Source organism: Carcharhinus amblyrhynchos, chromosome 21 (genome assembly GCF_965287045.1).
Source record: "Carcharhinus amblyrhynchos chromosome 21, sCarAmb.v2.hapA, whole genome shotgun sequence".
Taxonomy (NCBI): Eukaryota; Metazoa; Chordata; class Chondrichthyes; order Carcharhiniformes; family Carcharhinidae; genus Carcharhinus; species Carcharhinus amblyrhynchos.
Genome location: NC_137344.1, coordinates 13,467,898 through 13,485,507, shown reverse-complemented (window position 1 = coordinate 13,485,507; position 17,610 = coordinate 13,467,898). Strand labels below are relative to the sequence as shown.

At 41.8% G+C, this 17,610-nt stretch overlaps 1 protein-coding gene across 1 annotated transcript in view; it reads left to right on the top strand.

Moving 5' to 3' along the window:
- Positions 1 to 17,610, top strand: part of LOC145356565 (dynein axonemal heavy chain 17-like) — an 811,195-nt gene that overhangs the window by 48,615 nt on the left and 744,970 nt on the right. The window contains exon 4 of the mRNA XM_080209339.1: positions 2,933 to 3,111. Coding sequence (XP_080065465.1) covers positions 2,933 to 3,111 — 179 coding nt within the window. The remainder of the gene's footprint in view (positions 1 to 2,932; positions 3,112 to 17,610) is intronic.

Here is a 17,610-nt window from a genome sequence, read left to right as displayed (position 1 = left end):
CTTCGGGTGGGTCCTGATGCCTGATGATGTGGGGGGTAGTAATACTGCTGATGATGAGGGCAGGGATAGGAGGATGTCCTCCTGTGCATTGGTAGATAGAGGTGCCCTGCACAATGGCGCCTGTGTACTCTGCAGCGAACTTCTACATGTTTAATTGGAGTTGAGACTCCTTTTGTTTTTGGAGACATTAGGAATTTTATGCGAATTCTAAGTGTCCAGCTGGTCTGAAAATGGGAGAGTTGCAGGTCCATTTTTCAGGCAAGTTTTCCTGCCCAATCTTATGCATTCTGTCTGTGAAACAATGGGTTAGTCAGTTTTAGCCAGAGAGACTGCTGCGGAGGCTTAATTCGCCAGCCAGCTGTAGAGGGAAGTATTGTGCATATGCGCATCAACAGTAGCAGGGGTCTGACGAACGGGGAGAGAGCTCAGCCACAAATAACTCCCTCCTTGCACCCCTGCAATTGTGGGGGCCAGCTGCCCAAGATGCAGTTCCTCTCTGCTGCCCAGACTGATAGTGGCCCCCTCCTGGTGAAGCCATAAAGGCAAGCAAGCCTGGACGATTGAAAGCCAGGCTCGGTAAACACATTGAAATCTACATTTAAATAAATTAATTAGCCTCTCACTCACTTTGTGGCAGGCGTGAAAATGGGTGCCATTTGCATTAGCCACTTTACGCCTGGTTTTATGTTTTCCTGTCATAAAGAAGTCATAAAATTCTGTCCATTATATCAGGTTAACTAACTGCTGCTGTCTTTTTTTGAATCTGTGGTGTTAGGTCTGACAATGTCTTTGCAATTAGCACCATTATGGGAACTTGGGTCATGCAAAGGTTTTCCTTTGTGCAGAGGTAGCTGGAACAGACTTCAGACTGCAGTGGCCATGTTATCTTGAAACTGCTGCAAGGCATCAGATGACTGGCTGAACTATTTGTTATTTCAGCAATTCACCATTTTTAACAGCAGAGAAAAAAGTCCAGTTGAGTACTATATTCTCTGTCACATCTCACCTGTGACACTTTGCAGCTCGCTATTACTTTTCAGGTTTACCACTTTCAAGCCTGGCATTACGTGGTGGTTAAATGAACATCTTTCAGTGATAGAACATAGAGCACTGCAGCACAAACAGGCCCTTCGAGTTGCGCCGATCGCCGCACTGTCACAGGGCAGGTACTTGAATGAGGACTGTACTGACTGATGTTCAGTACTGAACTATTGTCTGTCAATCAGAGGGTCAGTGCTGAGGGAGTGTTGCTCTGTCAGAGGGTCAGTGCTGAGGGAGCGCTGCACTGTCAGTGGGTCTGTAATGAGGGACTGTTGCATGAACAGAGGGTCAGTGCTGAGGTAGTGCTGTACTGTCGTCTTGTCAGGACTGACAGACTGCTGCATTGTCAGAACGTCAGCACTGAGTGGGGGAAGGGGGAGTCTTTGCGTCGTCAATGGAGACGGGAGAGGTTCTGGAAGATTGGAGGATTGCGGATGTAGTCCCTATTTTCAAGAAAAGGAACGGAGATAGCCCGGGAAATTACCAACTGGTGAGTCTGACCTCAGTAGTTGGTAAGCTGATGGAGAGGCTTCTGAGGGACAAGATTTACGAGCATTTGGAGAGGTTTGACATGATCAGGAATAGTCAGCATGGATTTGTCAAGGGCAGGTCGTGCCTTACGAGCCTAGTTGAGTTCTTCGATAATGTGACTGAACACATTGACGAAGGAAGTGCCGTGGACGTGGTGTACATGGACTTCAGCAAGGCGTTTGATAAGGTCCCCCATGCAAGACTTCTTGAGAAGGTGAGAGGGCATGGGATCCAAGGGCCTTTGGCCTTGTGGATCCAGAACTGGCTTGCCTGCAGAAGGCAGAGAGTGGTTGTGGATGGGTCTCTTTCTGAATGGAGGTCGGTCACCAGTGGAGTGCCCCAGGGATCTATCTGTTCTAGGACCCTTGCTGTTTTGTCATTTTCATAAATGACCTGGATGAGGAAGTGGAGGGATGGGTAAGTAAGTTCGCTGATGACACGAAGGTCGGTGGTGTTGTGGATGGTCTGGAAGGATGTCAAAAGTTGCAGCAGGACATAAATAGGATGCAGGACTGGGCGGAGAAGTGGCAGATGGACTTCAACGCGGATAAATGCGTAGTCGTCCATTTTGGCAGAACCAATGGGATCAACGAGTACACTATCAAGGGCAGGAGTCTTAGTAGTGTTGAAGAGCAGAAGGATCTTGGGGTCCGGGTCCACAGGACACTCAAATCGGCCTTGCAGGTGGAAGAGGTGGTCAAGAAGGCGTATGGTGTACTGGCCTTCATTAATCGAGGGATTGAGTTTAGGAGTCGGGACGTAATGCCGCAACTTTATAAGACCCTTGTCAGGCCTCATTTGGAGTACTGTGCACAGTTCTGGTCGCCTCACTATAGGAAAGACGTAGAAGCTATTGAAAGGGTACAGAGGAGATTTACAAGGATGTTGCCTGGACTGGGAGGCATGCCTTATGAAGTTAGGTTGGGGGAGCTGGGTCTCTTTTCCCTGGAGAGACGAAGGTTGAGAGGCGACCTGATAGAAGTTTATAAAATGTTGAGAGGAATAGATAGGGTGGATTCTCAGAGACTATTTCCCCGGGTTGAAATGGTCACTACGAGAGGACACAGATTTAAGGTGCGGGGAGGAAAGTACAGAAGTGATGTTAAGGGTAAGTTTTTCACTCAGAGGGTGGTGAGTGAATGGAATCGGCTGCCGTCAGTGGTGGTGGAGGCGAACTCGCTGGGGTCTTTTAAAAGACTTCTGGATGAGTATATGGGGTTTTATGGGATTGGGGGTTATAGGAACTAAGGTTTTCCATTCATAATTGTACCATGCTCTCAGTTGAAATTGCTCAAGTGACAATGTAAGCTATCTGCATTTTAATGTATATTTTTTAAAATTCTCAGCTCTACCTTACAAGTAGATGTTGCCACTTTACATGCTATTGAATCTGTCGTCATTGATTGGACACATCAAGTCAAAGATGTATTAAACAAGGATTCAGCACAAGCTTTGCTGGATGGCTTGAACCCTTTGCCTGGAGAAGAGATTGATTTTTGGGACTTAAGACTGAAGGATCTAAAATGCCTTCATGAACAGGTGCTGATAACAATTATGTATTATTAGACAATTTAAAAAGTATAAAACTATAAAATATAGAATATTCATGCTTTATTATAAATTTTACAGAGCCCTTTAAATCATTGCAACATTGTTACTTTAGAATGATAACTATGATTGAGCAACTATTATAAAATGTTAATAAGATCAAATGTGCCCAGCCTGTCTACGGGAATGAAAATCAACATCAACTTGATAATAGAAGTAAAATGGCCTGATCAAGAGGCTATATTTTTTTTCATTGATGTTGATTTTCATGTTGATAGTTTGTAACAGTGAAAGCATGCAGACCAGTTAAGTGATATGCTCTGTCAGTGCACTCATGTATTACAGAAGTATGTTAGTTTTTAACAATCGTAGTGATCAAGCAGGAGTGTATAATTTATGAGATAAAACAGTACCTATTGATTATAATTATTAAACAAGCAGCTTGGTGATACTGGTCCCACTATTCATGATAGCTTGCCTCATCTAAAGCTTGAATATCTGGCATTCATGAATATCCAAAGACAGGAAGAAATGCAGCAAGTTGCTTGATGGCACTGCACAGAGGTAATTAATAGCAAGGGATTGCTCCATGAAAATCTCACTAACCTGATCAGATAACGAGGTTAGTTTTGTTTTTCATCAATGTTGATTTTCATGTTCATACTTAAGCAAAAGGAAAACCATGGGGTCAAAGGATAGGAAATGTTTTGGAAGGTATGTGGAAGGAGTAGATCAAATAATAGAATTGTTTGTTTGTTGAGCAACTGATTTGCATTGGAGATTCATTCCTCTATAATTGGTTGCATTTGTTCAGGCAGTTTGCAGTAGAGCTTGACCTGGTCATCATCTTTGTCCTCTTATTTGGTCCTTTCTTTAATTTCTTGCACACCTTCCTATTGTGGTGCAAGACTTAATACCAATAACATAATTGTGAAGGATACAGCAAATTACCATTAATCTGGAGACTAATTTGTGACTATGAGGATTGCATAAAATTGAATCCCTTCAGGACTTAATTAGGTTGATTCAAGATATCTATGATTTGCTCATTGACAACTCTTTCAGCATACCTCCCATGGTATTGGACCTCTGCATTTGTTGCAGGGTTCCTGGCATGAATCAGATGTAAAGGGACTACTCCAGGTTAGAGCTCCTCGTATGATTCAAGGGTGGTGGGAGCATTATTGTTTGGAAACTGGCCATTGATCTCCATTATTCATGGCACATGATCACAGTCCAGCTGAACATTGACAGTCAAGCTGGGGACCTCCTCTTAAAAATATTCTTTAGTGTGAAAAATATCCATTAACCACCACTGTCATCCATTAACCACTGCTGTCTGTTTCTTTCCACTCAAATAATTTTGTATCCATGTTGCTATTGTCCCTTTTATTCCAGGAGCTATAACTTTGTTCACAAGTCTGTTATGCAACATTTTTATCAAATACACATCAGCAGCCAAACCCTCATCAACTCCCTCTTTTATCTCTTTGAAACGCTCCTGCAAGTTAATTAAACTTGATTTTCTCTCAATGTCCATGATGGCTTTTATTAATTAATCTGCATTTGCCCAAGTGATTCTTAATTTTGCTTTAGGTTATTGTTTCTATTTGTTTTATTTGTTTTTAGAAGCTTCTCTACCACCAAAGTTGAACCTGTAGATGATGGGCTTCCCTTTATCATTTTTTTGAACAAGGGTATACATTGCAATTCTCCAGACTTCTTGCACCATTTTGGAGTCTAACGAAGAGGAAAAAAATTATGGTCAATGCTTTTGCGCTTTCCATTCTCACTTCCCCAACTATCATGGGATGCACTTCACTTTATCCTTGTGTTTTGTCAACTTTAAGTACTGACAGGTGATCCTATATGTCCTATTTTCCCATATCAATTTTAAACCCTTCAAGTGTCAATTACCTCCTCTCTCATCATGATCTGCGCAGCAGCAATCTCAACTGAATAGTAATTCAGCAGTTCTGCTTGTACAAAAAGAGGACAGATGCAAAGTATTCTTTTAATACCTCAGTTATGCCCTCTTCTCCATGCTTAAGTCCCCTTGTTGATACATATCTGGCTCCTCTCAAATGCACTTTCTATTATTTACATGCCTGTAGAAGACTTTGGAATTCCCTTCATGTCAGCTGCCAATTTCTTTCATATTGTCTCTGCTTCTCTTAATTGATTTTTCATTGTCCCTCTGAACTACCTATATTCAGTCTGTTTCTCAGTTGAATTGTCCATTTTGTTATTTGTCGTCAGTACACCAACCTGCTTGCTAGGTTCAGTGTTAATCATCATACTCTTTGTTTTTAAGATAGCTGATTTGATTGCTGATGAGTCCATTGCTCTTTTCATTCCTTAATATATCATGGACATATGACTGTGATGATCAACACTGAACCTAGGAAGCAGGTAGGTGGAGTATTACCTCAAACTCTATGCAATGGACAATGTCAGTGAAGAATCTCTCAACACCATTCCAGACTTTCCTGATGAAGGAGCTAGAGAGTGAGCCCACCATAGCAGAGCTCAGCAAGGCCGTTGACTATCTCACCAATGGTAAAGCCTCAGGAAACAATGGCATATTCCACTTGAATTATTAGAGTAGAAAACCATCACTACTGCACCATCTCCATGACCTCTTATGTCTTTGTTGATTTGAAAGATTTTGTGCCTCAAGAAATGTGAGATGCAAATAGAGTCACATAATACAAAAACAAAAGGGATTGCAGTGATTCAACAACTGTTGGCTCCATTTCAGTCTACTAAGCCTCTGTTATGACTGGTTTCTGCGCAAAATCCCCCAAATTTGTTCTGAGTCTGGATGATGATCTGGAGGAGGGAACCGAGTGCAGGGTGTTGAAATTTGCTGATGACACCAAGATTGGGGGAAAGGCAAATTGTGCGGAGGGTGTGGAGAGTCTGCAGAAGGATCTAGATAGGCTGGGCGAATGGGCCAGGAAATGGCAAATGGAATTTAATGTTGGCAAGTGTGAGGTGGTCCACTTTGGTAGGAAGAATGGTAGGAAGGACTATTACTTACGTGGCGAAAAACTGCAGCAGGCGACGGTGCAGAGGGACCTCGGGGTCCTTGTGCATGAGTCGCAAAAACCCAGCTTGCAGGTGCAGCAGGTGGTCAGGAAGGCAAATGGGATGCTGGCCTTCATAGCGAGGGGGATTGAATATAAAAGTAGGGAGGTCTTGCTGCAGCTGTATAGGGCATTGGTGAGGCCGCAGCTGGAGTACTGTGTGCAGTTTTGGGCGCCGCACCTGCGCAAGGATATTTTGGCCTTGGAGGGAGTGCAGAGGAGGTTTACTAGGCTGATACCGGAGTTGAGGGGATTGAGCTATGAGGAGAGGCTGAATGAACTGGGCTTGTACTCGTTAGAGTTTAGAAGAATGAGGGGAGATCTCATTGAGACGTATAAGATGATGAATGGGATGGATAGGATAGAGGTGGAGAGACTCTTCCCGCTCAAAAAAGACAGTAGGACTAGGGGGCACAGCCTCAAGATAAAGGGGGGGCGGTTTAGAACGGAGTTGAGGAGGAACGTCTTCACTCAAAGGGTGGTGAATCTCTGGAATTCTCTGCCCGTTGAAGTGGTGGAGGCTGCCTCGCTAAATATTTTTAAGAAGCGGGTTGATGGGTTTTTGATAAGAGAGGGGATTAAGGGTTATGGGGAGAGGGCGGGAATGTGGAACTGAGCCACGACAGATCAGCCATGATCTTATTGAATGGCGGGGCAGGCTCGAAGGGCTAGATGGCCTACTCCTGCTCCTATTTCTTATGTTCTTATGTTCTTATGTTCTTAAGTTGTTATAGTCCTGAGTGAGGAGGAGCAAACTTCTTTCTTCAACACCCTTGGTTGATCACAACATGGTTAATATAAAAAAGATCTCTTCCCTGATGGATACCTTTCCTGGTCCAAATGTAGTATTGTTTTAAAAGGAGTCAATTTAACTTGGCTTTTCTTAAGTTAAAGAAAGTTTATCACTGAAATGTGAGGGAAAAACAAGCATGTATACAAATCAGAAATGAGTCAGAAAATAAAAGTTAAAAATGATATACATATCAGTCTTGAGTAGATGGTGAAACACTGCAGTTTTTAAGCTGGTTGATTCTGGTAGCATTGATTTTTGCATTTGAACAATTGGTTTGGAAATTCTTGGTTCTACAGGTTCCCTTTTCAACAATGGCTTTGTTGACTTGTGACTTGCTTTCAGCAGTCAAGGAGTCAGATTATTTTTACCCTACAAGCTCAGGACTGCTTAATGGATGTTGTTCAACTGTGACCTCCACAATGCACAATAGAAATGGAACACATGACTAGTACAAAGAAACCAGGGTTGTAGTTGGTTTTTAACCCTTTTCCTGTATATTCCTTGAAGGGGAAAAAAACATGTGTTTTACCCAAAACTACTTTCTTTAAACTCGCACCCTATCCAGTCTGGAATATAACTATGGAGCTGGTTATTGCTGAGATGGTAATCGGCTTCTGAACTAGTTGGGTAAGGAATAGGAATTCCAGCAAGTGGTTACTTTACAGAGTCAGCCAATTTTTGTTTGTCCTTTTTTAAAAAAAAAATGACTTTGAACTAAATTTTCAATATATACATGTGTAATTCAGGGCTATGATCCATTGTCATGATACCTCAAGCCAGTCAGCATTCCCCTGATCTCTTTTCTCATATGCAGTAAGTGCATTGTTATAAATGGTGATGTGCAGATGATCCCACTTCGACACTGAACTCTGCTCTTGAGTGTTATTGCATGAAAGAAGCATCTACTTGTTAAGTATAAGGAAAGACAGTTGCTTACATTGCTCTGACCAGATTGCAGACCTTAGCATCATGTTCGTACCCTGAGTCTCAGTATGGTTTCAGAGCTGATAGATCAACAGTTGACGTGATTTTCTCCCTTCAGCAATTTTAGGAAAATTTCAAGCATAGCACAGATTGCTCTACGTTATCTTCATAGACCTCACTAAAGCCCTTGAATTTTTCAACAGAGACTCTTTGAGAGATAAACTGGTTAGCACTGCTGTTTCACAGCACCAGAGACTTGGGTTTGATTCCCGGCTTGGGTCGTTGTCTAAGTGGAGCTGGTACATTCTCTCCATGTCTGCGTGTTTCCTCCTGGTGCTCTGGTTCCCTCCCACATTCTGAAAGACACGTTGGTTAGGTGCATTGACCCAAACAGGTGCTGGACTGTGGCAACCAGCGGAATTTCACAGTAACGTCATTGCAGTGTTAATGTAAGCCTTATTTGTGACTAATAATAAATAAACTTTAACTTTAAACTGCTGTGGAAAACAGGCTACCTTCCCAGACTCCTGAGCATTATTTCTTCTTTCTACGGATATACATAATTGTATTCGTAGAATATATCCGAATTGCAATTTGGATATAAGAACATGAACTAGGAGCAGGAATAAGCCATCTAGCCCCTCGAGCCTGCTCCACTATTCAATAAGATCGCAGCTAACCTTTATGTGGACTCAGCTCTACTTACCCACCCACTCATCCTTTATTCCTTTTACCTTTAATTCCTTTACTGTTCAAAAATGTATCTATCCTTGCCTTAAAAACATTCAATGAGGTAACCTCAACTGCTTCACTGGGCAGGGAATTCCACAGATTCACAACCCTTTAAAGTTCCTCCTTAACTCAGTCCTAAATCTGCTTCCCCTTATTTTGAGGCAATGCCTCCTAGTTCTAGTTTCACCTGCCAGTGAAAACAACTTCCCTGCTTCTATCTTATCTATTTCCTTCATAATATGTTTCTATAAGATCTCCCCTCATTCTTCTGAAATCCAACATGTATAGTTCCAGTCTACTCAGTCTCTCCTTATAAGCTAATCCTCTCAATTCCAGAATCAACCGAGTGAATCTCCTCTGCATCCCCTCCAGTGCCAGCATATCCTTTCTCAAGGAAGGAGACCAAAACTGTCTCCAGGTGTGGCCTCACCAGCACCTTATACAGCTGCAACTTGCTGTTTTTAAACTCCATCCTTCTAGCAATGAAGGACAAAATTCTATTTGCCTTCTTAATTACCTGTTGCACCTGCAAACCAACTGGTGATTATTGCGCAAGGACACCCAGGTCCCTCTGCACAGCAGCATGCTGCAATTTTTTAGTATTCAAATAATAGTCTATTTTGCTGTTATTCCTATCAAAATGGATGACCTCACATTTACTAACATTGTTCTCCATCTGCCAGACCCTCGCCCACTCACTTAGAATATCTATATCCCTTTGTACGCTTTCAGCGTCCACTGCACGCTTTGCTCTGCCACTCATCTTAGTGTCATCTGTGAATTTTGACACACTACACTTGGTCCCCAACTCCAAACCATCCATGTAAATCGTGAGCAATTGTGGTCCCAACACTGACCCCTGATGCACACCACGTCATTGATCGCCAACCAGTAAAGTACCCATTTACCCCCCACTCTTTGCTTTCTGTTAGCATGAATACAGGATTGGTTAACTAATACATTTGTGCACCTTTATCTTATGTAGCAGTCTTTGGTGTGGCACCTTGTCAAATGCCTCCTGGAAATCCAGAGACACCACATCCACAAGTTCCCCATTGTCCACTGCATATGTAATGTTCTCAAAGAATTCCACCAAATTAGTCAAACATGACCATACTTTCATGAAACCATGCTGTGTCTTACCAATGGGACAAATTATATCCAGATGTCTTGCTATTCTTCCTCGAGGATAGATTCAAGTATTTTCCTTACTACGTATGTTAAGCTAACCTGCCTTTTGTCTACCTCCTTTTTTAAACAGTGGCGTCACATTTGCTGTTTTCCAATCTGTGGGAGCCACCCCAGAGTCCAGCGAACTTTGGTAAATTACCGCTAATGCATTTGTTATTTCACCTGCCATCTCTTTTGGTATCCTGAGATGCTTTCCATCAGAACCATGAGACTTGTCTACCTTTTAGCCCCATTAGCTTGCCCAACACTACCTCTTTCGTGATGGTAGTTTCTAGGTCCTCATCTGCATTCCTGTCATCAATTTTTGGCATGTTATTTGTGTCTGTGAAGATTACACAAAATACCTGTTCAATACCTCAGTCATTTTCTCATTTCCAGTTATTTCATCCTCATCCTCTAAAGGACCATTGTTTACTTCAGCCACTCTTTTTCATTTTGTATATTTGTAGAAACTTTTGCTATCTGTTTTTATATTCTGAGCTAGTTTACTCTCATAATCCATCTTACTTTTCTTTATAGCTTTTTTTGAGGTCTTCTGTTGACCTTTAAAGATTTTCCAAACCACTAGGTCCTCACTAATCTTTGCCACCTTGTATGCATTTTCTTCCAATTTGATACCCTCCTTTATATCCATGGAAGATTATCTCCTTTTCTACAGTCCTTCCTTATCACTGCTATATAAGTCTGCTGAGCACTATGGAAGATCACTTTGAAAGTACTCCACTGTTCCTCAATTGTCCCACCATAAAGTTTTTGTTCCCAGTCTACCTTAGTCCCATTATAGTCTCCTTTTGTTTAAGCACAAAACACTAGTATTGGATTTTATCTTTTCACTCTCCATCTGTATTTTAAATTCAACCATACTGTGATTGCTTCTTCTGAGAGGATCCCTAACTTCAAGATCATTAATTATTCTGGTCTCATTACACAGGACCAGATGTAGGATAGCTTACTCCCTCGTAGGTTCCATTATATACTGTTCAAGGAAGCTATCACGAATATATTCTATGAACTCCTCCTCATGGCTCCCTTGACCGACCTGGTTTGACCACTTGATATGTAGATTAAAATCCCCCATGATAATTGCTGTACCATTTTTACATGCATCAGTTATTTCTTTTTTGTTTCTCACCCCACCATGATATTATTATTTGGTGGCCTAAAGATGATGCCTATCAGTGACTTTTTCTCCTTACTATTTTTAATTTCCACCCAAATGGATTCAACCTTTTTTCCCATAGAACCTGTATCATCTCTCTCTACCGCCCTGATGTTATCCTTAAATATCAGAGCTACACCACCTCCTTTACCTTCCTGTCGGTCCCTCCAATCAGTCTGATACTCCGGGATATTTAACTCCCAGTTGTGACCATCTTGGGACCATGTCTCTGGAATGGCCACCAAATCATAACTCGTTCTCAGTGATTTGTGCTCTCAACCTATTTACCTTATTTTGAATGCTACGAGCATTTAGGTAAAGTGCCCTTATGCTAGTTTTTGTACCTTTTTGAATTCTAACACCTCCATTAAAAGCAAAATGAGGACAAAATCAGCTGCTTTCAAGGTCATCAGCAGGATAAAGCAGGGTTACGGCCTGGCACCAACTCTCTTTGGCAATTTTTTTCCATATTGCTGTTTTATGCTTTCTGTGACCCAAATGAAGGTGTTGACCTGTATGCCAAAGAAGATGACAAGCTGCTCAATTTAACAAGACTGCAGTGACTCGTGTGACCCAGCCAACTGTGCCAAGATGAAAGCAAAACAAGTCCTAGTCTGTGAGTTGCTGTTTGCTGATGGGGCTTCATTGAGACTCCATACTGAAATTCCTTTGCAACAGTTGGACGATTGGTTCTCTCATGTCTGAAAGAAGATAATCAGCATTAGAAAAACCAATGGGTAAGGATAAGGGTTCTACTTTAAACATAAATACTAGAAGCAGGAGTAGGCCATTTGGCCCTTTGAGTCTGCTTTGCCATTCATTTTGATCATGGTTGTTCATCAAATTCAATGTCCTGAACCTCCCCACCATTTCCCCCATATCCATTGATCCCTTTAGCCCCAAGAGCTATGTTTAATTTTGTCTTGAAATCAGACAAGGGTTGGCAGTGAATTCTACACATTCACCATCCTCTGGGTGAAGAGATGTCTCCTCACCTCAGTTCTAAAGGGTTTACCCCTTACCTTCAAACCACGACCCCTAGTTCTGGACTGCTCCACCATTGAGAAAAATCTTTCTGAATCTACCCTTCTAACTCTGTTAAAATTTTATAAGTTCCTATGAGATCCCCTTTCATTCTTCTAAACTTCAGTGAATGTAACCCTAACCGACTTAGTCTCTCCTCATATGGCAGACCTGCCATCCCACTAATCAGCTTGGTAAACCTTCGCTGTACTCCCTCTATAGCAAGGACACCCTTTCTCAGATAAGGAGACACCAAAACTACACACAATACTCCAGGTGGCCTCACCAGCGCGCTATACAATTGCAGCAAAACATCCCAATTCTATACTCAAATCCTCTCGCTATGAAAGCCAACATATCATTTGTCGTCTTTATAGCCTGCTGTACTTGCATGCTTATTTTCAATAACTGATGTACGAGGACTCCAAGGTCTTGTTGAGTATCTACCTCTCCCAATTTACATCCAGTCAAGTAATAATCTGTCCTCCTATTATTGCCACTAAAATGGATAACCTGACATTCATCCACATTATACTGCATCTGCCTTGCACATGCCCACATATTCAGCCTGTCCAGATCATGCTGAAGTATCTCTGCATCCTCCTTACAGTTCACCCTTCCACCCAACTTTGTATCATCTGCAAATTTGGTGATAATACATTCAGTTCCCTCTTCCAAATTATTAATATTTAATGTGAACAGTTGGGGTCCTAGCACAGATTGTTGTGGAACCCCACTAGTCACTGACAGCCAATCAGAAAATGATCTATTTATGCCAACTCTTTGTTTCCTATCTGCTAACTAGCTTTCTATCCATCTCAAGACATTACCTACAATCCCATGTGCATTAACTTTACATAGTAGTCTGTTATGTGAGACTTGTAGAAATCCAAAACCACATCCACTGGTTCTCCTCAGTCTACTAGTTGCATTTTCAAAAATTTCCAATAGATTCGTCAAGCATGATTTTCCTTTTGTAAATCCATGTTGACGTCATCTGCTTATACCACTCTCTTCCAAATGTCGAGTTATGAAGTCCTTGATAATAGACTCTAGCAACTTCCCCTGTACTGACGTTAGGCCCACTGGTCTATAATTCCCTGTTTTCTCTTTACTTCTCTTTTTGAATGTGTATCATTAGAGGGTACATGTGATACCCTCTAATCTGTGGGGACTATTCCAGAGTTAAAAAATTTTGGAAAATAGCAACCAGTGGATCTACTATTTCCAGGCCCGCTTCTTTAAGTACTCTGGGATGAAGATTGAGGACCTGGAGATTTATCCACATTCAATCCTATCAATGTCCCCAAAAACCATTTGTCTACTAACAAATTTAATTCCTCAACCATTTTTTTATTCCCTGTTATGATTTTTCCGCTTCTGATTGTAAGGGGCCTCCATTCGTTTTTGTCAATCTTTTTTCTTTACATATCTATGGAAACTTTTACAGTCAGTTTTTATGTTCCTTGCTAGCTTACTTTCATATTCCATTTTTTTCCTTTTAATCCCTTGATCCTCCTTTGCTGAATTTTAGACTATTCCCAATCCTCAGGCCTATTGCTTTTTCTTGCCAATTTGTACGCTTCTTCCTTGAATCTGATTATTGTCTCTAATTTCCTTTGTAAGCCATGGTTTGGCAACAACTCCCTTACCACTCTTGCGCCAAATAGGAATAAATAATTTCTGGAATCCACCTGTTCGCTCTTTAAATGCCTGCCATTGCCTGTCCACTGTCTTTCCTTTCAGTAATGTTTCCCAGTCCGTCATGGCCAATTCATGCCTCATACCGTCATTGTTACCTTTATTGAGGTTCAGGACCCTGGTCTTAGAATCAACTGCATCATTATCCACCTTGACAAAGGATTCTACCATATTAGGATTACACATCCCCAAGTGTCTCTCACAACTAGATTGCCAACTAATCCTTTCTCATTGCACAACACTCAGTCCAAGATGGCCTGTTCCCTTGTTGATTCCTCAATGTATTGCTCCAGAAAACCCAAATGCACTCCAGAAATTCTCTTATTGTACTGCGACTAACTTAACTGTCCCAATCTATATGCAGACGAAAGTCACCCATAATCACAGATGTTCCCTTAATACGTACATCTCTGATTTCTTATCTAATGCTTTTTCCAACATTACCATGACAGTTTGATGCTCTGTATAACACTTCCACCAATGTTTTTTGCCCCTTGTTGTTTCTTAATTCGACCTATACAGATTCCACATCATCTGCGCTAATACCATTCCTCAATATCGTGTCAATATCATCTTGAATTGACAATACAACTCCACCACTTTTTCCTTTCCATCTATCCTTCCCAAACACTGGGTAGTCCTCAATGTTTAGTTCCCATCCTTGCTCAACTTGGAGCCACATCTCCATAATGTCAATTATACGATACCCCTTTACCTCTATCTGTGGAACTAACTTTTCCATTTTGCTTCAAATGCTCTGAACATTCAAGAGCAAAACCTTAAGGTGGGCACTTCTAATGTTTCTTTTCCATTTCCTACCAGTTTTAACTTGGTTCTTATCTGCTTATCACTTACATTATTCTCCTCACTATTTTTTTCTTCTTGTTCTTAATTCCCTCTGCTCTGAGTCCTTGCAAAAGGTTCCCTTCCCCCTGACATATTAGTTTAAACCCTCCCCCACCACATGAAGTAAGGACATCAGTCCTGATCCAGCCCAAGTGTAACCTGTCCAGTTTGTACAGGTCCCCTCCTCCCTCAGAACTGGACCCAATGTCCTAGGAATCTGAAATCCTCACAACATCTTTTCAGACACAAATTCATCCTATGTATCTTGTTGTTTCTACTCTGACTAGCACGTGGCCCAGATAGTAATCCTGAGATCGCTACCTTTTGATGTCCTACTTTTCAGCTTGCTTCCTAGCTCCCTATATCCTGTTTTTAGGACTTCATCCCTTTTTTTTTAACCTGTGTTGTTTGTACCAACCTGTACTATGACCACTGGCTGTTTGTCCTCCACTTCAGAATGTCCTGCAGCCACTCCAAGACATCCTTTACCCTAGCACCAGGGAGGCAACATATCATCCTGGAGTCTCTTTTGTAGGCATAGAAACACCTATCCCTCTTACAATTAAATCCACTACAACTATTACAATTCCCACACTTTTTATTCCTCTCCTCTGCAGCAGAACCAACCATGGTGCAAAGGATTTGGCTGTTGCTATTTTCCCCTGAAAGGCCATTCCCCTGAACAGTATCCAAAATGGTATATCTGTTTTGTATGGAAATAGCCACAGTTGATTCCTGCACTGCCTGCTTAGCTATCTTGCTCTGCCTGGTGATCACCCATTCCTTTCCTGCCTGTGGAGTCTGAGTCTGAGTGTGACCACCTCTCTGTATGTGCCATCCATGATACTCTCCACCTTGCAAATACTCCATCATTCCCCCAGCCACCTCTCCAGTTCCGAAATGCGGGCTTCTCAGAGCTGCAGCTGGAAACACTTCCTGCACACATGGTGGTCCCTGGCACTGGTAATGTTCCTGGCCTTCAACCTTCCATCAGCTTCAACAGCTTTATTCTGGAGGTCGTCAATAGCTTTGCATACCAATCACCAACATGTGCTTTCATGCTGACATCAGCACCAAAATTGCTAAGGACACACAGCTATCATGTCAAAGTTGAGAAGTTGACTGTGCAGCAACAGCTAACTAATTTGTCATTTATATTAATGATTTGGATGGGAATTTAAGAGGCATGGTTAGTAAGTTTGCAGATGACGCCAAGATTGTTGGTATAGTGGTCAGTGAAGAAGGTTTTCTAGAATTGCAACGGGATCTTGATCAATTAGGCCAGTGGGCTGACAAATGGCAGATGGAGTTTAATTTGGATAAATCCGAGGTGATGCATTTTGGTAGATCGAACCAAGGCAGGACTTACTCAGTTAATAATAGGGTGTTGGAGAGAGTTATAGAACAAAGAGATCTAGGGGTACAGATTCATAGCTCATTGAAAGTGGACTCGCAGTTGAACAGAATGATGAAGAAGGCATTCAACATCCTTGCTTTCATTGCTCAGAACATTGAATATAGGAGTTGGGATATCTTGTTGAAATTGTACAAGACATTGGTAAGGCCTCTCATGGAATTCTGTGTACAGATCTGTTCACCCTATTATAGAAAGGATATTATTAAACTGGAAAGAATGCAGAAGAAATTCACTAGGATGGTACCAGGACTTGATAGTTTGAGTTATAAGGAGAAGCTGGATAGACTAGGACTTTTTTCTCTGGAGCATAGGAGGCTTAGGGGTGATCTTATAGAGATCTATAAATAATGAGGGGCATAAATCAGTTAGATAGTCAACATATTTTCCCAAGGGTTGGAGAGTCTATAACTAGAGGGTATAAGTTAAAGGTGAGAAGGGAGAGATACAAAAGTGTCCAGAGGGGCAACTTTTTACACACCTGGAACAAGCTGCCAAAGGTAGTAGTAGAGGCGAGTATAATTTTGTCTTTTAAAAAGCGTTTTGACATTTACATGGGTAAGATTGGTATACATTGATATGAGTCAAATGTGGGCAATTGGGACTAGCTTATGGGTTTAAAAAAGGGGTGTCATGGACAAGTTGGGCTGAAGGGCCTGTTTCCATGCTGTAAACCTCTATGATTCTATGACTCTAACTGAAAATACAAAACTCCACATGTATCAGGCTTGTGTTTTCAGCACCCACTTCTACAGTAGTGAAGCATGAACAAGCTGTGCAAGCTATGAAAAGCAGTTGAACAGCTTTGTTGCCTGAACTGAATATTGGGTATCCCCGGCAAGAGAGTGCCGAGTATAGAAGTACACCTATAGAGGGAATCATCCACACGTTTTCCTCTTGAGTCGATGGCAGTTCAGTTGGCTGAATCATGTGAGTTGCTGCATACCTAAAGACATGCTACCTGATAGGCATGCTGTTGGCACAAAATCAAAAAGTTGCCTCTCCCCATGATTCAAGGAGACCTCAAGTTGACTGAGATTGGAGTCGATGAGTGGGAGGGAACTCCTTGCTGCTGACTGGAATGCCTGGAAAAAAAAATTAGTCAGCAAGCACAGGATAAAAGAAATGACCAGGTGGTGGAAAAGCACCTGTAAACCTTGGGTCAATGCTACTCATCTTTGCTAACTGCAGAAATGTGTACAATCATGAAATGGTGTATTAAAATGTGTCACCAGGTCTTTGTAAGAACCTCATCATTCAATTGCCTATAGCCAGTTAATGTACAACTTTCTGATCTCCAATGCACCATTCTCTGCAATGGTCAGAGTGGATATGGTTGTAGGAACATAGCTCTCAGTTCCTTCATGGAAGCGTAAGTTTCTTCGACTGTGGAGACAGATCAGAGAGTTTTGATTGTGAGATGTGGGGTGGAATTTTGAACCTGCATTAGCCATCAGCATAAATGGCAATGTGGGCCCAAAATCTCACTTCCAAAACTGTAACAAAAGTTTTCTTTGAAGAAACTGAAAACCTGTGTAACAAACTGTGTAAGCATTGTCCATGAACTCCGTTAGGCCAGGCATGTTGGGAACAGATGGGACAGCTGCGTGCAATACCC